Source organism: Phyllostomus hastatus, unplaced genomic scaffold, assembly GCF_019186645.2.
Source record: "Phyllostomus hastatus isolate PE091 unplaced genomic scaffold, TTU_PhHast_1.1 phas_contig_210, whole genome shotgun sequence".
Taxonomy (NCBI): Eukaryota; Metazoa; Chordata; class Mammalia; order Chiroptera; family Phyllostomidae; genus Phyllostomus; species Phyllostomus hastatus.
The window spans coordinates 2,061,531-2,084,448 of record NW_025333737.1 but is presented as its reverse complement, the minus strand read 5'-3'; the positions used below and the strand labels follow the sequence as shown (position 1 = coordinate 2,084,448).

Sequence of the window (22,918 nt, the reverse complement as noted above, 5' to 3'; positions counted from 1 at the left end):
CCTCTAGGGGTGGCCTGTCGGGCTCTCCCTTCCCCCCTCACTCCAGATTGTCCTCGCTGGGCAGCCTGTGGCCTTGGCCTAGCTGGTCACTCAGAAACCCCTTTTCTTGCCTCAGTGTCCTTTGATTGAGGACAGGGACAGAGAACCCGGGTTCTGGCTTGGGCTGAGGGAAGATGAAAGTCATTCCATTGGGAGAAAGGAGGTCATGCCGGGGGTGTGGGGGGTGTCAGCAGCGTCCTGAAGTTCTGAGAAAGAGCCTTCTTTCTGTGTTCACACCCCGGAGGATCTGCTGGCAGCGGTCCCCTCCCCCAGCTGCCACCAAGGCGGCACCGGTGGCAACCCCTGCCTCTCCCGCCCACACATCTCGGGCTGCATATATTCCTTACTGACCTTCTCCACTTCCGTTGTGCCGCTGCTCATCTCTGTGGCCTGATTTTCCCTCAGTCAGAGGTGTGCGGGGTGGCAGGGTCCTGCCCTGCATCTCCTTAGGGTCGGCCCCTCTCCTGCCCCTGGCAGAGAGCCTGGGGAGGGGATGAGAGACGCCTGGACAGTCTACGGCGAATGTTTTTAATTCCAAAGACTGTGACATCTGTTCGTGTGAGCCTTACCACCCAGGCTCTGTTTACCCCAGCGGGGGCCCTCGCGCGTCCTCAGAAGCGGGTCCGGCCAGGTGTGGCTGGATGGAAGGGGCGGACAGAGGGGGAGGGGGTGTGGTCACTTCCTGGGTGTCCGGGACAGCCTGAGCCTAGCCCATTCAGCAAAGATGAGGATGGGTCCATGGTCAGGTGGAGGGACCAGAACTCAGACGGCTGCTTTTGAGGAGTTTGCTGGGAATGTTTGTCTTGCACCCACTGCCCTGTGGCCTCTGCTCCCAGACCAGGGGCTCCAGGAAGGACTGAGTCGGGCTTCGGGAAGAGAAGGCAGATCTGTGCTGCCCCCCAGGAGAGCCCCCGGGGGAGGAAGGGAAAGATGAGCAGCTCGAGGGAACAGCCTCCTAACAGCTACCCATCTGCTAAGGCGCTTATGTCACCATGGAGACTAGCTGGCCATCTTTCATCCAATCAGAACTGGCTTTACCCAGACGAGTGTTGAGCCTGGGGTTCCTAAGACAGACAAGCCTAGAGCTTTGGGAACAGGATCTATTCTGTCCCCCTTCTCCCACACACCTGCAGATGGGGGGCACAGCATTCCCCCAAACTGCATCCTGGGAAATGTGACCCAGATAGAGAGAAGAGGCCTTAGAAAGCCGGCAAGGGGCCGGTTTTGAAGTGAACCAGTCGGTGGTGCCAGGCGCTGCCCCTGTGTCTGCAGCAGGTGAGCACGGTCAGCAATTATAATGGCACCGCACCAGCCGGTTACACAACTGGCAGCCGCGTGTTGGCTGAGGGGTGCAGTGAGGCTGGGGTGGACGGCCTTCTTCCACAGCAGTCTGGACCACACCAACCTCCCCTCCTTCAGGAAGCCTTCCCGGATTCCCTCAGGCTAGAAATTTCTTTCTCTAGACTTTCATGGCACTTTATTCGTCCTGTTCTTGCAACATAAGGCTAGGTTTCTTTTACATGTATTTTTATTTGTGTATTTTTAGAGAAAGGGAAAGGGAGGTAGAGAGGGAGAGAAACACCAATGTGAGAGAAACCTCTCCTGTGCACCCTGACTGGGGATGAGCCCTGACGGGGAATCAACCCGGCGACCTTTCGTTCTTCAGGATGACGCCCAACCATCTGAGCCACACTGGTCAGGGCAAACCTGGATTTCTCGAGGGCAAAGAGGGTGCTTTGTCCGTCTGAGTGTGATGCAGGGCAGGTGCACAGTGAGAGTATGCCGAATGCCTGGATGCCTTTCTGCCTCCCGCTGAGAAGAGTTTAAGCCCAGGTCTCCTCTTGCCTCTGGGGCTGTCAGCTTTGTCGGGTGCAGGCTTCCAATTCAGCTCTGGGATCCCTCAGCCCCCACCCCGGCGCCAGGCACATGGGCCCCCAGTCAAGGCGACTTGAGTGATGACACGAGTGGGGTGAGGAAATGAGGACTGCAGGGATGCACAGAGCCTTTCTGGAGGAAATGGGTTTCGTGGTGACAAGGGTGAGGAAGCTGCCCCACCACTTACGGGGCTGGAGAAAGACTGTCTTCAGAGGTGGCCCCCACGTGGCCTGGCAGAGGCAGGCAAGGGATGGGTCAGGAAGAATGGTCTAGGCCTCAGCTGGGCAGGGCACATGGGTGTGTCACTGCCTCTGTGGGTCTCTTCCGCTTGCCCTCGAGGTGCTGAAAATGCTGTGTGGCTCAGCCTCCTTTAGCTGAAATCGCTTTGAGCAACCACAGCTCAGGTATGCAGAGGCTCTGTACAACCTTGGCCACCCAGGCCTGTCTACACTGTGCAGAAGGCGGTGTGGACTGTGGAGCCCTGCAGGAGATGGCCTGGCCTGGGTGCCCTGCAGGGACACCCAGAGCCCAGCAGGGCCCCGGGACCAGATGCTGCCACATTGGATGCCACGGCGGTGCGGGCAGAAGGTCGGCCGTCCGCCAGACCTCCGCTCACAGCCTGGCCTGGCCTTGGGCACATTGCTCAACCTCTCAGGGTCCCCACTTCGGTGAGGCCCTGTGGTTGTGAGCACGCAGTACTTTGGGGACGACCTGGCACGCCCAGCTGCAGCTGCGTGACCTCAGGGGAGACCCTTACTTCCCTGAGCCCCAGTCTTGCCAATTTGAAAACCAGTAACACCACCATCACAAAGGTTGTGAGACTTGAGTGCAGTCAGGCACTTCAAAGCCGCTTGCTCGGGACCCAGCTCGAGGCTGGCACTGTGAAAACACCGTTTCCTTCCTGCTCCGTGCCTCACTCTGCATGGTGTCACTGCACAGTGTCACGTTCTGGACGCCTCTGGGTTTGTGTGCCCTGGCCATTTGGGGTTCAGGCCTCTCTCTTTTCTCTCAAAAACTTGTGCTGGAAGTGTGTCCAGTGCTCCAGTTCGTATTGTTACCTTGCAAAACGATTCACTTCTCACTCTGGTCAAAACATTCACCAACTTGATGGTCAAAACCAAGTTGGTGCATCTCTGGCTCCCCAGGCATCCAGTGCAGACTGAGCGCTGGGCGGCCCCTTGGCCAGCGGGCATCCTCTGCCCCCAGCAGCACAGGCCTTTCTCAGCTTTTCTGGTGAGGTGTGCAGGGCCACAGCTAACAGTGGCCGTGTGAGGGGCACCTCTTCCTGCTGGGCACCGTGACCAGTGTCACCCTTGGCTTTTTGCTCCTATCCCAGGAGAGGGCCCATAGTGCCTGATTCCTTCTGGGGCCTCTAAAGCCAAGGGAGCTGCCCCACTGGGCACCTTCCATATTCTTTACATTCTGTACAAGAGGTTTGGCGGTTGGTCCATGCTTGTCTGGCCCGTCTTAGAGTTGGCGTTGAGGGAGCTGCCTCAGGCAGAGCTGGGGGTTGGGACGCAGAGCTCCAGGGCGGTGCAGACCCTGTTCCAGGGTGAGAGCAGCCCTTGGTGGCCAAACGAGGCTCCTGCCCCAGGGTGTGGCCTGGTGGTGAAGGGGTTAACCTGGGACTTAGAGGGGAAGGGACTGGATTGTGTTTAGCTGCTTGTCAAACTTTATTTAGTAGGGGCCAGAGGGAGAAAGGCAGGGTCCATGAGGAGGAGCCCCAGCCTGCCAGGAGTTAAAACCCGGAGGCTGGGTTTTTTGGAGGGGGCAGCCTCCGTGCCTCTGAGTCACTTCCTTCGGTGGAGGCGGGGACCTCCCTGAGCTGCTCGGGCCGTCTGTGGTGCACGCACGCACTCCGGCGCCGCGCAGGGACCAGCAGGCAAGGAGAGGGCCCCAGCCGCCGGACTCCACCACAACCGTCTCCCGGGAGGAGGGACGAAAGGGGAGGAGAAAGCAGAGCCTCACTCACACCATGCGCTTCCCAGCCCAACTCCAGTAGCTGCCGCCGGCGGAGGCTGAGCGCACCGTACGCTCCCTCTCCCCGCGGCAGAGCTCCGGCGCCTGTGCTGCTCCTGCGCCCCGGAGCCATTGGGGCCGCCGGCATGACCGACGTCCTGCCTCAGCCCGACTGTAGCCTGAAGGCGGTGTGCGAGCCCCTGGAGCGCTGCTGCCTGGACCAGCTGGAGGAGCCGGGGAGCAAGAGGCCCCCCAACACGGGCGCCCGGCTCTGGGGCCGGGTGCGCAGCAAACTGCTCCGCCAAAAGGTGCTGGTGGGGGGGCCCGAGGGAGCCGGAGGGGGTGCACTAGAGGGGCTGGGGGCGGCCAGGCCGCTGTGCCCCCTCCTTGTGGAGCTCCATTCCGGCTCTTGCCTGACTGTGGAGCCCTGGGACGGAGCTGGGGTCTGCGTTTAGGTCTGCTCGAGTGGCCTTAATTGGATGATTAATGCTGGTTGCTGCCCCCACCGCTGACCCTGGCTGCTTTCTCTGCATCTGTCCCTGTCTCAGGAAAAGGGGGTCTGTCTCCTGTGGGACGGCATTGCCTGGCTTGAGTCCTGGCTAGGGGCAGGAATAGGAACAGACTAGGCAAGGGGCTCCGGGGTACCAGGGGCTCCCCATTGTTCAGCCAAGACCTTACCCTCCTGTACCCAGTGGACATTACTGGCCACCCCTTTGCTGAGGGCCTCTGACAGTGGCACCTCCACACCATCAGCCATGCGAGGTCTTTTTGTATGGGACGGGGCCTCACCCCCCACCAGGGAGGATGGGGGAGTGTGGCGGGGATGCAGAGGTGTGTGGAGTCGGGGGTCTGTTGGCTGCCTCTTCAGGGACCCCCAGCTGACAGCTGGCCCACTGCCAGCTAGGCACCGGGCAACTCAGTCAGTGGGCCAGGAGTCTCCTGACCCAGCGGGCATTGCAGACCAAGCTGTGGCAGGGAACACTGCCCATCCGCCTGCCGCCCCAGACCTGGGTGGGGATTACAGTCTGAGATAGAAGCTGACTGTCCTGCAGCTGGGCAGGCGGCCTCGGGGCTGGCTCTCGGCCCTGGCATCAGACGTCCGAGGAAGAGCCAGGCCCAGGGCCTAGCACGCAGTGAGTACTTGGTAACTGCAGACCAAACGGACTGCCCGAGCCAGGTGCCACAGGCTGCCTGAGCTGGCAGCCAGAGCTGTGCCCTTCGAGATAGTGATAAGGGAGGCTTGCAAGCCCTCCTGTGGCTCAGAAGGGGACCCTTTGTGCTAGTCCTCGCTGCCAGCCAGCGGAGAGGCTCCCGGCACCTCCCAGAGGAAGTGATCTTGGGCCCTTGGCTCCTGGTCTAGTTGCATCCCCTGCCAATAGGGCTTCCTTGACCTGCTGGAGGTGACATCAGTCCTGGAAAGTGCTGGGTAGGGCAGCAACTTGAGCTGTCCTGCACTGGCCGCTGTGTCACCTTCAGCCTCTCTGGGGACCAGGCCAGCAGAACCCTGCTGGCCTCAGCTGCTACCAGAGCCCCCGTGTGCTGAGGCAGCTGTCTGTGCCCAGCAGCACGGAGCCATCCCCCCACACCCCCTCTCCCTGCTGAGGCCGGCAGACACCGGCCCAAAGCTCCTCGCCCAACCCCACTTGTGGAGGCTGGCGAGAACCGGACCCAGCAGGTTCCTGGCCCGCTGCCAGCTAAACAGAGCCTTTCTGGTTCACCTGCACCTTTGGGGAGGCGCCTGGCAGGTGGGGGGCAACTTACAAACCCTAAAATCCCAGACTTCCCTAGACTTTTTATTCTTTCCCTGCTTATCTCTGACTGCAGAGCCAAGAAGCCGCTTCAGGAATTCTTCAGCGGGCCTCACCCCTGGGGACGTCGGGTGGCCCCGTGTCCCATGGTGCTCTCTGGGCAGGAGCGGCGGGCCAGCCAGGCGCCGGGCGGAGGGGCTGATGGGCGTCAGTGCTGCTGCAGGGGGCTCCGGCACTGGGATGCTCTGTGTGGTGGGTGATCAGTCTCCTAGCCTCTGCTGTGTGACAAAGTAGGTCAGTGTCACGGACATAGGGTCTGCACCACGGGTGACAGAGGGGCATTCATTCTCCCTGCTGTGCCCGCCTCGCTGCACCCACACGTGGGTGAGCAGGCCTTCCTGTGGAGCCAGGCCCACCGCCCACCTCCTTCCTTCCCACAGCCACATTAGTTTTTTGTAGAGTAACAGGTTCCCCGCCACCACCGCCGGAAAGGGGGCCTAGGTCAGGTAGCAGCTCACGTGGGTGGGGGAAGGGCGCCAGGTACAGCCCAGCCTGGCAGGAGGGGTCGCCTCGTTACCCTTGCCCTAAGGATTTGATGCTGCAGATGCCTGAGACACCTGTGGCCCTCCTGCTCTCGTGTAGCTGAAGATTCATTCATTAGGGGCTGGACCCCAGGGTGCCTGTGTGACTCGTCTGGGGACACTTCTGGGGCAGAAGAATCGGTTCAGATGGGAACGTCCCAGGATTGACCTGTAGGGCCTCTGGCCCAAGGAGGCTGCAGTTGCTGGAGGAGGGGAGGCAGGGGCCACTCATGGGCTCTCCTTTGGGTGCCAGGAGGCAATGGTTGGGGGTGGTTCTTATCCCCGAAGAGAGTTCTGGGGCTGAAGCCTCGTTCTGGCCTCTGACTTGGCAGTTGGTTTGTTGTGCAAGCACTTAGCAGAGGAGACACGTGGCATCTGGGTTTGCGGGTTCTGCCAGTCCTCTTGGTGTTTTAACCTCGCATTTCTACTTTCCTCGTTCTTTTTTATTTTTATTTTTATTTTTATTTTTATTTTTATTTTCCCCAAATCACACTCAAGGAGACCAGGCCCAGCTCTTGTCCTTCCTTCCGTGTTGTCTGCTTCTAGATCCTTAGGTTGCACTTCGGGCAGAGAGGGGCTGAGAGACATCCCACCCCCTACTCCCTGAAGTGTCCACAGGTTTTAGTGGGGTCTCTCATGGGAGCCATAGAGGGCTAGAAGGGCCCAGTGAGTCTGGGCCAGAAATACTTGTCTGGGGGCTGTGTGTGTTGGGGGGGCACTCTAGGCCCCACTGCTGCCTTGCAGCCAAGCTGTGCCCACTGAGGCCAGGCCAGATACTGGCTGGCGGTGGGGAGGCAGGCAGAACTGGCAGGGTCCAGGGGAGTGGGGGGAATTGAGGTTGGTTCCTGAGGACCTTGTCTCTGCTCTGAGGGGTTCCCATGCGGGTCTGAGACTTCCCTGCCTCCAAGGAGCTTCTGTCCAGAAGCTGGAGGCCGGCAGGGCAAACTGAGGGGTTTGCTACTGAACCCTAGTGAGTTCGCCGCTCCGTGATGGGGTTGCTGCCCCGGCTGCTAGGGAGGGTCAGAGGCGTTACCCGAGGAAGGACAGGGTGAGGGGCCACCTTTGGGCCACTTGTCCAGGGAGCCTTAGGATTCAGGAAGGGTCCCTTTCCTTACCTTCTTGATTGCCGCCACAGGATGGCTCCTGGACCCCCTGAGTCTGTCGTTTAAACAGACGGTGCTTCCCAACAGTAGCACCAGTTCTGCAAACCACGCGCACACCCCCAGGGCACACTCAGCTAGTCGCGGGCTCTGGAGAGTGCGAGGTGCTGGGGTGTGAGACAGAGATAATGTCTTGAGCTCGTTTACTGTACTTCACAGTCCGGTTCTGGGCATCAAGGAAGATCTTGAAACCTTATGCAGCAGGCATCTGTCTTGCCCTGGCTGCCTGCTGCTTGGCCCTGACCCCTTCCCCCGGCCCCACCTGTCTGCGCCTTGTTTGCTGAAGGGACGGGACCCACCTCTGGTGTCTTCACCATGCACATGCCCGCCTGCCCCTCTGGTGTGATCCCTCAGTGGTAGGAGAGAGACAAGGTGCACCCGTCTCCAGGACTGGAGAACCCGCCGCCGTGCGGGCCGGGGCTGTGACCAGACTGGCTGGAGGCCCAGGGGAGCCGAGTGACCTCCCTGCATTTGTGCGGACACTGTGCTTCTCACAGCACTTGCCCCTCCCTAGGGAGAGGACCTCATTCTTGGGGTCACATGGGTGCCCTCCTGACCCCAGTGCTCCCGCTGCTCCACTAAGCGGGCTCCCGAGTGGCCTGTGTGAGCCCACAGAGCAGGAGTCCTTGACACCGAGTATCCGGCAGTATCTGGCGAAGGTTATGTAGCCCTCACCCAGACGCAGAGCCAGCTGGGCACACAGATTGTGTGATGCCTCAGAGAGGGACACGGGCCCCAAGGTGGGAGGTGCCTTGCTTGCCCTAAGTGGACTGGGCAAGGTACTGTTTCTTGGCACCTGGGGAGGTTAGAAAAGGCACCAGCCCTCACAGCGTCTCTGATCGACAGGTGGCTTGGCCAGTCAGCCGTGCTGGGCTTGGTGCCCCGGCTTTGGGATGGCCTGGGACCAGGGCAGCCGAGCCTGATGACCCAGGTGGCTCCTGAAAGGCCAAGGCTGCCCAAGCCCAGGACTGCGGGAGTATCCAGAGGCAGCGAGGCCCCAGGAGGGCAGACCTTTTGGAAAGAGCCCAGAAACAACTTCAGGTGCTGGTTTGGGGAGCTGCCAGGCACCGGGAAGCCCCCTGGAAAGGCCTGGCCCTCTGCTGAGCGGCCTTGCTGGCTGCCCTTGCTGTTCAGAGCTAGTCAGCGGGTGCCAGATGGGCTTGCTTCTCCCTGTCCAATCATGCTGGGTACGAGAAGAGGGGTTCCGTGTTCTAACAGTTCCCCAGCCCCCCGGAGGAACACGTATGTTCCCATACCTGCCTGCCGAGGCCCCGGGAGAAAGCCAGACTCAGCCCTGGATCGGGGTCCCAGTGAGCCACGGACTAAGGCCCAGCTGTCCTCCGTCCCGGGTTGGGGACCCCCAGGGTGGGCCCAGGGAGGTGGGAAGCAGCCACGGGGGCTGCCCTTTGAGATTCCTCAGCAGAGAGGCCACGAAGGCCCCGAAGCCCTGCAGCGATTTCCCTGGCCCTGCTTCGGCTGAGGAAGAGTGGCGTTTACTCCTGAGCCAGAAGCTGGAATGGTCGCTGCCCCGGACAGCAACCCCCAGGCAGGGCTGGTGCCTCTGAGGTGCAGGGGCAGCCACAGCTCCTCTTCCCACCAGGTGCCTGAGGGCCCCCTCCATGCCCGGTCCCCTGCCCCCCTCCCCGAGAACCCCCACCCCTCGGCTTGTGTGGCACGCTAAGCCAGAGGAGGAAGGGCGTCGGCTGGTGGGGCTCGTTCAGAGACCACTGTCTTAGCTTGACCTGTGACCCCGGGCAGGCCTTCCCCTCGCCGGTGCTCTGCCATCAGCGTAAAGAAGGAGCTGTGTGGGGTGATCCCCTAGATCCAGTTCACATGACGGTTTTGGCCACGTCTCAAGATTCCTGTTCCTAAGCCTTCACCACCCGACACGCTGGGAAAGTCAGGGTGGGAGAGGTCACGGGGCTGCCCCTGGGGCACCGCCAGCCATTCACTGAGCACAGGATGGGGAGGCGAGGGGGGATGTGGGCCACTCGACACCCCCGGTCCTAAGGGAGCCCTGGAGGGAAGACACTGGGTTCTCCAGCCCCACGCCCCAGTCCCGGCCCTGGTCCCTGACCATTTGTGTGGCCCCTGACCACTGACTGGGTACCTTCAGGGTGCTGGCCACTCCGCAGGGTCGGGGGGGGGGGTCGGGCGGGAGGCCTTGCTCTCACGGGACTTCGCGCCTGTAGGGGGGTCGGGCGTAAGTAAGGTGATTTCGGGCTACACAGTGCTGTACAGAAGATTAAACTGGATGACGGATTAGAGGGGAATGGGGCAGGGGAGGCCTTGCTCAGGGATTTTTGAAGTAAGATTTAAACGACAGGAAGGATTCCTGAAAGATCCGGGGCGGTGCGTTGCAGGCAGAGGAGCCGGCCAGGCACAAAGCCTGCAACCGGGGTGACGGTGGCGTGTTTGGAGGTGGACAGGGCTGTGCGGGGAGTGCAGGTCACCTCGGGCAGAGGGGGCAGTGGCCGGACTGTGCAGGGCCTCGCAGGCCAGCACGAGGCGTTCGGGTTTTAGCCCGAGTGCAGTGGGACTTCCGCAGAGAGTTTCATTCGCCCAGTGTCTGCTGCCGACAGGCTTTGGGCGCAGGCTGGGTGGGCACTGGGCATGGTTCTCAGCTCTGGTGGGAGGCGGGTGATAACCTGGGAGGTGCTATTATTATTATCCATCCATTTTACATGTGGGGAAACTGAGGTTCAGACAGTGACACCGATGCGGCCACATGAGGGCTTAGGAGGGAACCTGGCGCCCAAACCCACAGCCGTTGTCCCCCTGTCCCACCGAGGAGGAGCCCCGGGGCACACTGCGGGCCTGTGGCCGTGTCTCAGCTGTGCGCTGTCCGGGCGGTCACGGGGTCCGTGCAGGTTGGAGCTGTCTGCTCTGCACGGGGTGCTCCTGGAGGCGGGGGTCCTGCCCGGCAGCCTTGTGGTGGGTGGTGACCAGCCAGCACGCTATGTGCCGAAGTGCACGGTTGCTTTGGATGACGGCGCGTGAACATGAGGCGCGTGGCCTGCGGGGCCCGGGGCAGAGCCCACAGGGAGGCCCTTCGGCAGGCACAGGCAGTGGGGTGCTGGTGCCTCTCGTTCTTCCTAGTGGGCTCTGCGCCCAGGTGGCCATCCTGGCCAGGGGAGGGAGGATGAAGTCAGCTGCAGGGGACTTTCATCATTTTTACCAAACAACTCCAAGTTCAGAGGGAGGCCACTGAGCCCACGGTCATCCAGAAGGTCCTTGCCTTGTCCTAGCCGGGGCAGCTAGCATGGAACTTCCCAGCTGGGACCTGAGGCGGCCTCTCGCCTTGGACTCTGACCTCTAAAGTGGCCCCTTCCCATTGCAGAGAGGGCTGCTGGGGGCTGCCTCTGTGCTGCTTTGACCCCGACCAGTTCCTTTTCCCCAGTGACCCTGGCCTCGTTACCCTAGTGTCCCCAACATGTCCCTGAGCTGGGGTGGGGCGACTTCCTGGCCGTTGAATTTGAGGCCTGGTTCTGGGGCGAAGTCTCCGGGCTTTGTGAGGCAGGGAGGGAGTGGTGGGTGGGCCCCAAGGCTCTGGGAGAGTTGTGCCGGCCTTGGGGTGTCCCCGAGCCACCCAGGTTTGCATTCTGGCTGCAGCAATGCCAGCCCGAGGGCTAAAAGTATGGCAGGCACAGAGCAGGCTGAGCGGCTGGAATGCGGAGCGCTGGGGAAGGCAGGTCACGGTGGGTGCTATGAGGCTAACCTGGCTTCAATAAAAGCCTCATTCAGAGCCGCTAAACCCTTTCCATATGTGGGCCTCTGGGAACTTCAAAGTGCTGGGGAGGGGCTGGCGGGGAGGCGAGCTGAGGCGAAGTGGCCCCTTCCCAGTGCCTTGCACCAGCCCCGTCGTTTGGCTGGCCGGGGAGTGGGTGCCGGTCCTGCGGGCCCAGGGCTGGAGGGCACAGCCCGCGTGGCCCTGCGGGGAGGGCGGGCGAATGCACGGAGCCTGACCCTGGTGTCCCGACCCGGCCGCTGAGCTGGAAGCCAGGGTAGAGGCCCTGGCAGCCCTCCCACTCCACCCTGCCACGTTGGCGGATCCTCCGGCACCCTCCCCACGAGGGTGGGGGGGCAGACTCCTGGCAGCTCCCTGTTCCCCCGGTTGCCAGCCCCACCATGCCTCTCACGCCTGTGGTCTGTCCCAATGACAGGCTGGCCCTGGCGTCCCAAGGGGACCCGGCCCAGGGCACGTGAATGCACTTGGAGGAGGGCAGGGGAAGGCCGACCCAGGGCCGCCACCATGGCCACTGGCCTGGGAGCCGCAGGAAATGTGCCCCCAGGCGGACGAGACACCTGGCTCAGGGCCTGGTCCCAGCCCAGCACTCCGCCTCTGGCAGACGACGTCCCCAGGAACACGGCCAGACAGCCCTGCCTTCCCATTCTGCACCCTGCCCACCTCTCAGGGTGGCAGCCTGGGCACGCTGAATTGACCACCCTCGTGTTAAGAAGCACTTCGTTTTTATTAGCCCTAGAAACAGCTTTGGGTTTCCGGGGAAGTCCCCGCCACCACTCAGGACAGGCCCAGGGTGCCAGCCCCTGGGCTCAGGGAGCCGAGGGGACGGCAGTGCTGGCCTAGAGAGGGACAGGCGGTGGGATGGGGGCTGTGCTGGGCAGTGGAAGCGGAAGAGGCGGAGCATCGAGGGACTGTGGGGATGGCGGTCCTGGGAGCCCTCAGGCCCCATCACCCCAGGAGCACCCTCATGACATCCCAGAGCAGCACTCTGCTGGCTGCTCCGTGCCTGTGCCTCCCCTTCCCTGGGTGCACTGCCGCTTCCGACTCCGGTTGTCCCTGCTGCCCGTGGACGGGGCCACCGCAGGCCCCTCCTTGTAGACTGAAGTAACCCACTTGAGGGAAGGGGGTCGTGGCAGAAATCACCAGAAGACTTTCAGCCAGCCATGGTACTGGAGGCGTGTGGTACGGTGGGGAAGACTTGCCCACTGTCAGGAGGACCTGGGTTTGAATGTGGGCTCTGTCACGTACTCTGGGGAGCAGGGTGGGGACCCCAGACAATGATACCGCTGAAATCCCAAGCATGGTGGGGGGTTGGGGGGGTGGGGAGGAGGAGCACTGGGCTCACCTGCTCCAGGCTGGTGAGAAACGGGCCAGGAGGAGGGGACTCCTGAGCACGTTCCCCAAATGAAGGCGATGGCCACCGTGTGGAGGATGCTTGGGCGTGCCCAGGGCGTCCTCTCTCGCCTGCCCAGGGGCCCTTCGCAGGGCCACAGGGGCGCTTCCTGCCGTGGACGTGAGGCCGCTGGGGCCCGACTGGGGAAGACGGCCTCCCCGACACACCTGCCAGGTTCTGCTTAGGTGGATCTCCTTTGGTGGGGAGGATGCGGGGTTCTCAGCAGGAGCCCCGAGTTTTGTCACAAGGGGCCTGGTGGTTCTCTCCTGGACGTGCATTTCTAAGGTCAGCCGCTTCTCCCCGAGAATCTGACCAAGTCCGAACAAGTCCAAGCTCAACACAGTTGAGCGGCTTCCAACCCGTGTGCTCACCACTTCCTCCAGCAGCTTCTGCGACCTGCTTCTGTCTTCTGTGGTCCTGCTGCGTCCCCCCCCAACCTCGCCCTTTGTAGCCCCCTCTCCTTCCCTCCTTCGGGTGGTCTGACGTCCCCCGGGTGCCTGCTCCACAGGCCGGTGGACGGTGCGTGTGTGCTGGGACCGGAGGGGGGCAGTCAGGTGTCCCCACCACTGCCCCCTGGGGCTGGGGCTGGCCCCGGCCCCTCTGCCCCAGCCCTAATCTAATCAGGAAATAGCAGCGTCCACATTTCCCAGGGGTTATAAATAGCCACAGCAGTTCAGGCAGCATCATTTCTCTGGAAAATGTGCCATGTCCTGCTCTACTCCGCACCCTCCCTTCTCTGTATTTAAATGACATCCTGAAATAGATTTGGCTTCTGGAGACCGCTGGCCTCCTGGGAGACAGAGCTTCATTGTCGGGGCAGCGAGGGGCCGGGCAGGCATCCCCGAGTGGGCACCAGGGCACACCTGTAGAGGCCGTCAGGCCTGGGCCCGTGGTGGGGACTTGAAGTAAGACACGGAAGTGCCCCCTTACCCAGCCCTGGCCGCAGACGGGTTGGTGCGGGTACGACAGCTGCAGGTGGGGCCGGCAGGCTGCGGGGGGCAGGGTCTCAGGACAAGGGGCAGAGGGGAACCCGGGATTCCCGAGGCCTGGTCTTACCAGTTAGGCTTTCTGGAAGCAGCAAGGCCAGCGCTGGGCCTGAGCATCGGGAGTTGCTGTTCCCGTCTCAGATGCTCCCGGGGAAATGTAGAGCTGCCGCTGCGTGGCAGCCGGAACAGAAGCGGTGCGGGGGAGAGGGGGCTTCACGGAGGAACTGTGCTAGAGGCGGCCTGGCAGCACCCAGGTCTGCCCATGGTGCCCGACCACGCGCCAGGAGCCCTGATGTCTCCCTTCTAAATAAATAACGGGAACAGCAGCACCGTCGTTGCCAAGAGGGGCAGACACCAGGCCAGGTGCTTAACACGTGCTCTAGCAGGTTTAGCAGAGCAGGTGAGTCAGAGGCTTGAGTCTGTGCCCCAGCTCTCACCTGGATGTGCGGCGCTGGGCCCGTGCCGCGTCCTCACTAGGCCTCCCTGTCCTCGTCTGTAAAATGGGGGCAGCCGGGAAGGCTTCCACCTGTGAGGCTTGCCCTGATGCTTGACTGAGAGGCTGCAGATACAGGGTCTGGCGTAGCGCCAGACTTCGGGCGCTGATTACAAGTCGTCATCTGCTGTTACTGCTCTCCCTAACGAGCCTCTGAAGTAGGTGTTTCCCTCAAGGAAACCAAGGCGGGAAGAGGTGAATGACTGGCCCCAGTTCACACTGTTGGGTGAAGAGTGAACATTTGGACCCAGATCAGTCCGACTCTCAGTCCCTACTCTTCCCCTCCCCTCCCCTCCCCTCGGGCTGGGTTCAGATGCAACTCCAGGCCCCATAGAGGGACCCCCGGCTCAGCCGGTGGCAGCTGCCCGGGGTACCAGGCCAGGGGAGGCTGGGGCCAGGCAGCAATGTTAGGTGAATCTGGCCAGGTGCCGTGACCATGGAATGGGCCTGAGGGTCACACTGACCCCTGGAGAGACCTGTGTCGAAAGAGGCGGTCTCTCCAGAGTGCGTGTCCAAGGTTAGCGTCTGCCTCTGTCGACAAAGAGCTGTTGAGGTCTCGCTGTTCCCGGTGGCCGCTGCTGGGGGCCGGGGCCAGGGCCGAGCCAGGTCCTGTGTCCCAGACACAGTGCTCCGGATGAGATGAAGGCCTGGTGAGGGTTTGGGGCGAAAAGTTTAGAGGGGCAGAGGCTTCAGGAAAGGGAGGCCGAACCTGGGGCCTCCTCTGGGACCCGGTAGGGTGCCGGGCCCCACGCCTGCGGGAGCAGAGGCCCTGGCACCAGCCAGGCTGGCAGTGTTTCACTGGGGAGCCGGGCGTGGGGGTGGCGATGCTCAGTTCTCTCCTGTTCTCAGTTCTGTCCCTCCTCCAGGTGGGAAGGGACCGCTGGGGCCTGGGCCTGGGCCAGAGCCGGCCCACACGTGGACCCCAGACCCCACCAGATTCTGGGGCGCCACCTGTCTGTCCCCCGTGGGCATGGGCAAGACGGCAGGTTCAGGAAGGCCCTTGTCCACGCTGTAGGAAGTCCCAGGGCCTGGCCTCCCTCCGTCGCTGCCCCACCCCGGCTAACCCAGCTCCAGTTTGCCTCGGTGGCAAGGCCCGTGAGAGCAGAGGGGTTCAAACTTCACACCTGCCCTGCGGGGAGAGAGGGCGCCGAGACTGCCCAAGGGTCACATGGGGGAGATTGCAAGGGAGTCGGTCTGCAGACTCGTAACCCTGGGTGCTCCCCTCAGAGCAGCACCTGTGCAGGCCTCTCACCAGCCCCTCTCCGGGCTCACTGGGGGGTGTGGGCCAGGGTCTGACCCCTCCTGGGTGCACAGCAGGGGGGGCCCCAGGGAGGCAGGCATGGGTGTTGAAGAGATGAAAGACGCTGTTGCCCGGGTTACAGATCCTTTCACGAGCGGGGCAGCTTCCCCCACTTTGTTTTCTACAAAACCGATGGATCGAGAGCTGGGAGATTATTTAAAATAAATTTTCACAATGGGTCTATGTGCAGTGTAAGGCAAATAACAAAGAAGGAGGTTAAAAATTGCCTGACATTTCTATAATAAAACTGCCTTCAGCTTCATCTACTTATTTATGTGAACACGATGTTTCATTCTTTACATCTTTCAAAACAAAATTAAAAAAATACGAACAGAAGTGATGCTGAACCCCGTGTCGCCCTAGCAAAAAGTAATATCCATATGCACGCGTGAACGAAAACAAGAACTGCCCCGCCCATCTGATTGAGAGGTGCACTGCCACCAAAACGGCACATGGCTGCTGAGTATTTACTAAACTTTGTAATCTGTTGGTTCATTGTTTGCTGTATACTCCTAATTATTGTAATAACTAATCCAGAATGTGATTTGAATATTTAGAAACTTGTGGTCTCAGGAAATTTTTTATTTCCATTTATACAGATATTTTTTGTCAAAGTAAAATAGAATAGGGTGAGGAATAAAAGACGTTAAAGTGAAAAAGACAACCTAGGACAGACTTCTCTGGGAAAACCAGAGAAACCCGCAACGGAGAAGCAGCTGCGCGGGGCTTCTGCGGGGGGGGGGGGAGTTCGCTCGCGTTTTTAAGTGGGTGACAGCGGGTATCCAATCACTGTGGTGTTTGGACTTCACTGAGCGCATTGAAAAGAATGAGGTAACAGTTTTATTTTAAGATGTAAATATTTACATTATTTTGGAAATTTTATTCCTTGTAAGTATTTAAACTCGCTGTGGAAATGTGCGGTTGTTGACTTAAAAATGTGGCAGGGTGTGCTTAGTGCCTCAGGTTCTGTGGGCGCTCAAGGAGACGCAGTCTGCAGGCTGCTGGGTCAGAGACAGTCCCGCCCAGGCCCCTTGTGTGAGGGGGGCGGGGGGTTGCTCTGAGTCCCCATCTTCCCCCCCCCACCCCGGGGCTGCGGCCAGTGTGGGGGCCTCCCCCGCAGAGCCCTTGCTTCCTTGGGGGCTGGATGCTTTCCCGAAGTTTTCTCACTGAGTCTTCAGCTCAGCGACAGCTCAGCGAGGAAGGCTCTGTTTGCTGACTGACCTCAGTGAACATATGGAACAGATGCGCTCAGCGAGGTTAAAACTCCCCACGGCCACACGCCGCCAGCGGCAGAGCCAGATTCGGGCCCAGCGCCCAGCTCCCAAGGCGGGGTCTGCACCTCTGCACTCGCTGCCCCCGTCAGCGCCTCCACTGCCCGGGACGCGTCCCCTCCTGCCGCTCCAGTGCAGGGGGCCATGCCCAGTCCCTGTCTGTGAGCCTCAGCTTCTGCATCTGGGAAGTGGGCGATAATCCCACCTCCCAGGGGGGTGGTCAGGGGTGAAGGAGGTGTGATGGGCAAAGGTACCTGAGGGCGCACCCTGCCTCCTTCACTGCGCGGGGCGGTGCGGGGGGGGGGGGCAGTCCTTTCTTCACAGGGCAGGCGAGGCTGCGGGCTTCGGCCACCCTGAGGGGCACTTTCAGGATGAGCCTCGGCCCCCACTCTGCCTTGCTGACCGTTTAAGCAGCTCATGAGCGACAGCTTGGTCTCTGAGCTGTCATCCTCCCTCTCTCACGTTCTCTTTTTTTCTTTCTTTCTTCACAGCTGGATCCACAAACTGTGGAGACCAAGAACTGGCACACAGATGTGATCGAGATGAACGGGGTGAGCTGGAGAGCTAGGACGTGTCTGCACAGTGGGTGGGCTGCCCGACCTCTGGCTGGTGTCCTCAGGGTGCTCCCTGCCCCTGCCCCTTAGCCCAGCCCCTCTCCCTTCTCCTCCACCCACACCTTTCTCACTGCCGCCCTGCTGGTGTTAGTTCAGGGAGCCCTGGGTGCTAGAGGTAGGCCTTGTTTGCAGTTCTGGGGGAGGGGACCCTAGGTTTTGGGGGTACTCCTCAGGCACGCATGCCCTGCCTCACCCCCAACCAGATCAAAGTGGAATTCTCCATGAAATTCACTAGCCGAGACATGAGCCTGAAGAGGACCCCGTCTAAAAAGCAGACCGGCGTCTTCGGCGTGAAGATCAGTGTGGTGACGAAGTAAGTGCCGCCCCCGAGGCCTGCGTGCCCGTGTCAGGGCCCCAGGCCCCTGCCAGCCCTCCCTGCCCCCGCCAGGGCCCTGGTCCATCACCCCCCAGTTCAGCAGTCACAATGGCCAGTGTGGCGGCCAACAGTGGCCCTCGGAGCTGTGCCCGCTGTCTCACGTGCTGCGGGAGAAGTAAACGAGCCGGCGTGCAAGCCTTCGGAGACCGCCTGCCTGTGAGAGAGCCGGGTCGCCAGCTCCCCGCAGCAAATGGGACGGCCCGAGCACAGCAGGCCCACCTTTTAACTGGCAGGGGCAGGCTGGGTCCCAGGCGCTGCTGGCCCTTGGGAAAGGGCATGCATCCTCAGCTCACCGCCACGGGTCTCCTGCTGGGTCTTCCCTGGCGTGTGAGCCCGAGACCTCTGTTCTAAGGAACACTCTTTCCTCAGCCTTCGGGCTCGTCTCCCAAAACACGCAGCCTCTGTCCCTGGCTGCCCCCCAGCAGGCGGGTCTTCACAGCCATGGGGGGCGGGGTGGCATGGTCTCTGTCTCAGCCCTGTCCTTGCCCCCCAGTTTCCCCACGCCCGCCTCCTGATTCCAGAGGCTAGAGCTCTCCCAGGCCAAGCTATTCGGGGAGGGGGGCTTTGTAGCCATCAGCGGGAGGCCTCCCCTCCGCCCTCCCTCACGCCCCCTCCCCACAGGCGGGAGCGCTCCAAGGTGCCCTACATTGTGCGGCAGTGCGTGGAGGAGGTGGAGAAGAGGGGCATCGAGGAGGTCGGCATCTACCGGATATCAGGGGTGGCCACAGACATCCAGGCACTGAAGGCCGTCTTTGATGCCAGTGAGTCCGGGAGGCCGCAGGGGGACAGTGCCCCAGCAGGCTGGGCTGGGGGACCCGGAGGCCTTCTCTGTGGGGAGGCCCCGAGGAGCCGATGGCAGAAGAGCCTTGGTCTGTGGACTCCACAGTCCCAGGGCCCCAGGGTGGACCATTTCTGAGTCCCTATTTCACGGGCCCTTTCTGCCCTTTCTCAGGTAACACCCTTCCCTCCAATCTCTTATCCGTTGCTACAAATAAGGAAACAGACTCAGAAAGGTCGAAGCTGCTGGCCCAGGCTCTCCCAGTGCGTAGGTTTTGAGCCTGACTTAAGCTCAGATCTTTCTGACCAGCTCCCAGGCTCCTGGGAGGTGAGGAAAGGAAAGACTTTGAGCCTGGGCTGCCTGTCTCTGGGGCCCCCGGTGCCCGTTCTCTGAGAGAGGCATTGCCTTCTCTAGCTCTAGCCACACACTCCTCAGTGGTGGCGGACTTGAGCTTTCCAGGTCTTCCTGTCCCCATCTCGCCAGTTCAGGCTACAGCAGCAGCGCGCACAGAGTCGGGGAAGCAGAACCGGGCAGGCAGCGCTGATCCCATGGATGCCGAGGGGGGCCTGTGGGTGTCCCTGGGTGGCTGCCAAGCAGACATGTCGGGGAAGCCTGGGGTGGGAGGCTGGGGACATGCTGGCGCACAGCTCCTCCGTGAGCCCTGGAAGCCGGGGCTTTGTTGCAACGTGACTTTCGGTGTAAAAATGTGCACTGCCTCCAGAGAAGGGCTTAGCAGTCGGGAGTTTCCAGCTGGAAGGAAGGAGTGCGACGCCCAGGGTTCAGATGTGGCTCCAGAACGCTGCTCCCCTCCCCCGTCCCCATGGATCTGAGCCACAGACCACCTGTGGGCACTGCTTGCATCCTGCCTTTCTCGGGGAGCCTGAGCCAGAGATGGGGTGGGTGCATAGGAGGAGGTAGCTCAGGCCAACATGGCTCCTGACTTTCACCTCCTCTGCAGACAACAAGGACATCCTGCTGATGCTGAGTGACATGGACATCAACGCCATTGCCGGCACCCTCAAGCTCTACTTCCGAGAGCTGCCCGAGCCCCTCCTCACAGACCGACTGTACCCCGCCTTCATGGAGGGCATCGGTGAGGCTCTGGGGCCCTGAGGGCTGGGCTGGGCCAGGCCTCCTGGCCAGCAGGGTAAAGACTCTCTCGCTGCCCTTGCTTATTGATCTCAGGTGCCCAGTGTACCTGAGCGCAGGGCTGAGCGGCCAGGAGGGCGACGTGCAGCCTGCTAGGGCCTGAGCCCAGGACTGCACCCTCTCTCGCCTGCCTCTCTCCCCTCGTGTCCTGTGGGCTGCCCTCTGTCCTTCCTCTGTAGACAGTGACCTCCTTGCTTGGAAACCTGGGTGTCCAAGGAAATCCACCCCACAGCGGGTGGCCAGGGAGCAGTGCCCAGAGCTGAGGAGAAGCCTGGTTAGGGCGGGAGTGCCCCTGGCCTGGCGGGTGCTCAGCCCTCCGGAAGGAGCACTCGCTCGTCTCTCACATACGCCGTGGCTGGGGAGGAGGCGGAGGGCCCTGGCCGGCAGGACTCTGGCCTCCAACCGCCTGGGCCAAACCCAGGCCTGGGTGCCCCGCTCCTGAGTCTCTTCCCCTGGGGCGGATCAGGGCTTCAGCCGCCCTGAGAAATGAGCCCTCAGCGGCATAGCTGTCTTAAACCTTACAGACCGGGGTGGGGAGTGGCATCAGCCGCAAAGGCCTGTGCAGTGAGGGGAGGCAGGGCGTCTGCTCCCCAGCAGCCTGCCTCCTGGCTGAGCTACAGGTTGTGGGTGGGCTTCCTGTAAGACTGGGCTGTTCAATAGCCCACCCTCTGAAAGATGCCCGGCCCTTCTCTGCAGGGTCTGCTTCCCCGACCCCAGGCAGCCTGGGCTCTCCCTCAGGGTGCTGTAGCCTGCTGACCACAGGGGTGCTGGCGCGGGCCTCCCTGCGTGGGAGCCAAGCCCCTCCCTAGCCTCGTCTCTCCCCACAGCCCTGTCAGACCCTGCTGCCAAGGAAAACTGCATGATGCATCTGCTCCGCTCCCTGCCCGACCCCAACCTCATCACCTTCCTCTTCCTGCTGGAACACTTGAAAAGGTAATGGACGGGGCCCCCCTGGGGCGGGGGCAGGGAGGGGGCAGGCAGCCCAGGGCAGGCCCTGCTGGAGAGCACACACCAGCTGCAGGACCCACCGCCTCGTGGGTGTCGGCCTCCACTGGGCCACTAAGAGCAGGGTGAGAGTTTGCATTTCAAATTTTTGCAATTCTGGTTTGAGAAATATTTGGGTCCCAATAACAACCTGGAAAATGGGCCATAGAAGGCTTAGAAAGGCAAGGCTGGAGCCAAAACCGTAGATGAATTTTACAGTCAAGTGGGTCAGTCAGTCAACTCAGCACGTTCAAAATGGAAAGAATAGGCAGTGTCCAGGTGCGCTGCAGGCAGAGGGTGTGGGCGTGTCCTGCGCTGTTCATCACACGTGGCCGCCGGTGCTTTACAGCGCGAAGCGTGTTTGTTGCTGCGTGTCCTCGAAGAGGCCTTGTCTGACAGGCGGGGGAGCAGCCCCCAGCCCCGCAGGGGTTTGCCGTGGTCGGCAGGGCTCTGTCCCTAGAATCCACACCTCCTGAGTCCTAAACGAGGCCCTTCCGTCCTTCTCCCTGCACACTTTCCCCCTGTGTGTGATTGGGTCAAACTAAGAGCTGCTGAAGTTGAGGCCCGTGGCAAACTTCAAACTGAAACTGGTCCTTAAGATGTTCTTATTGGTCACTTTTGAGCCCAGGACTGGTCTGGGGTATGGGTGGGCAGGAAAACCCCCAGGTGTCCCTTAAATCTGCCACCCAGGACTGGGGAGCCTGGACGGGGCTGTGCAGGGTCCTCCCTGAGCTCAGCCCCGCCCCTGGTCTCGGGCTCCCAGCTGCAGCAGGGGCGGGGGGTGCAAGAGATCTGGAAACGCCTGGGGCTGCTGTCTTGTTTTTCCCATTATGAGACATTCCCTCTGGTTTGGCCAGGACCGAAACCCCAACCAATTCCCAAATAGCTTGGCGAGCACTGTGGGGAGGATGCACAGAGGAGTGCAAGGGGAAAATTCACTAGGTTTTCCATCCACCCTGGGAACCGGGCACAGTCTGTTCCCACATCTGGGCCCCTGGCTGGTCGTGTGTGTGTGTGTGTGTGTGTGTGTGTGTGTGAGTGAGGGCTGGGCTCACTGCACAGCTGCCTGCTGGCATGGCCATGTTTGCGCGTTTCCCAAGCAGTCAGCAGGCACATCCACAACTGGCCTGGAGGCTGGGGTGAGAGGAGCTGCTCGGGGTGGGCGGGTCTTAGCCCCGGGAACATTTCCCAGGACCAGGGAGCCTAGGGCCTCTCTGATGCATCGGGTAGTACTGACCTTCCTGGACACCAGCCACAGATGGCAGCCCCCGCTGTCGCTCAGGGGACATACCTGCAGAGCACCTGGCCTACTGTGCAGGAGAAGCAGAGGACGATCCAAGGGGAGGCCACGCTGGGGTGCCATGAGATGGACCCTTCTAGAAAGGATCGGGAGTGTTCTCCTGGGGTCAGGACTGTTCCTGCCGCAGAGCCCTGGGTCTAGTCAGCAAGTGCTGCGGGGGCTCCAACTCCCCCTCCGGCTCCCTGCTGTGGCTCCTGCCCCTGCCCCATGCACCCTGATTCTGCCTCTGGGCCATGGGCCATGGGCCACAGCCCGCCTGGGGAAGGTTAAAGCACAGGGTGGCTGAGAGCAGATGCCCTGGAGGTGGGCAGCCCAGGTTCGCCACCAGGCCCTGCCATGGCCAGCTGCGTGACCTCAGGCGAGTGCTCCGGTTTCACCTCTGTGCTCCGGTTTCTCCGTCTGTGCAGTGGAGATGCTAACACCTGCCCAGAGCACTGCAAGGAGTACGGATTATTATTGGGAAGGGCCTTGGGCAGTGATGTCATTACCTCTGAGGCAGAGGGGTCAGAGCGGGCCCCTGTGGTCCTGTCAGTTCACCTCAGTTCCGGGGGTGGCCTTGGAGCTGGGAACCCACTGCAAGAAAGTGCCGAGACAGAGCTGGGGACTTGGTCCCTCGACCTAGTTCCCTGCCTAGCAAGAGGTCTCTACCCTTAGGAGAGGAAGTCAACTAACCACCTTCCAGGAATCCTAGGAGCTTTCACACCGAAGGCTGAGGGTCTGGAACTCCAAGAAGCTGCTGAGAAATGACTTCCCCCCGTCCCCTCCTTTCAGGGTTGCTGAGAAGGAGCCCATCAACAAAATGTCTCTTCACAACCTGGCTACCGTGTTTGGCCCCACGTTGCTGAGACCTTCGGAAGTAGAGAGCAAAGCACACCTCTCGTCGGCTGCGGACATCTGGTCCCATGATGTCATGGCACAGGTACTGCCTGCCACACTGCCCGGGCCTGTGGCTGGTGGAGGGGCGAGACCAGCCCCACACCTCTCCCTCCTGAGCAGCTGGGCTGACGGTCTGTAGGCTGTCTCCAGGGCGGCAGGGTTTTGGACAGTCCTGCCCACCTAGACCAAACCAGAGGTTACACTAAGGCCCCTAGACCAGGGCCCAGGTGCTGGCTGTGTTCCTGGGAGTGCCTCTGCCTCAGAAGGGAAGCCCGGGGCGAAGGAAAAAAC

General features: G+C 61.4%; 1 protein-coding gene across 5 annotated transcripts in view; it reads left to right on the top strand.

Moving 5' to 3' along the window:
* ABR (ABR activator of RhoGEF and GTPase) overlaps positions 1-22,918 on the top strand; it is a 172,749-nt gene that overhangs the window by 146,796 nt on the left and 3,035 nt on the right. For 4 of the 5 annotated variants that reach the window (XM_045837276.1, XM_045837279.1, XM_045837277.1 and 1 more), the window contains 6 exons: positions 17,042-17,101; positions 17,368-17,477; positions 18,162-18,301; positions 19,277-19,411; positions 20,295-20,400; positions 22,523-22,670. In XM_045837276.1, coding sequence (XP_045693232.1) covers positions 17,042-17,101; positions 17,368-17,477; positions 18,162-18,301; positions 19,277-19,411; positions 20,295-20,400; positions 22,523-22,670 — 699 coding nt within the window. Of the gene's footprint in view, positions 1-3,786; positions 4,182-17,041; positions 17,102-17,367; positions 17,478-18,161; positions 18,302-19,276; positions 19,412-20,294; positions 20,401-22,522; positions 22,671-22,918 lie in introns of those variants that run through there. The other variant, XM_045837280.1, reaches the window with a different exon arrangement.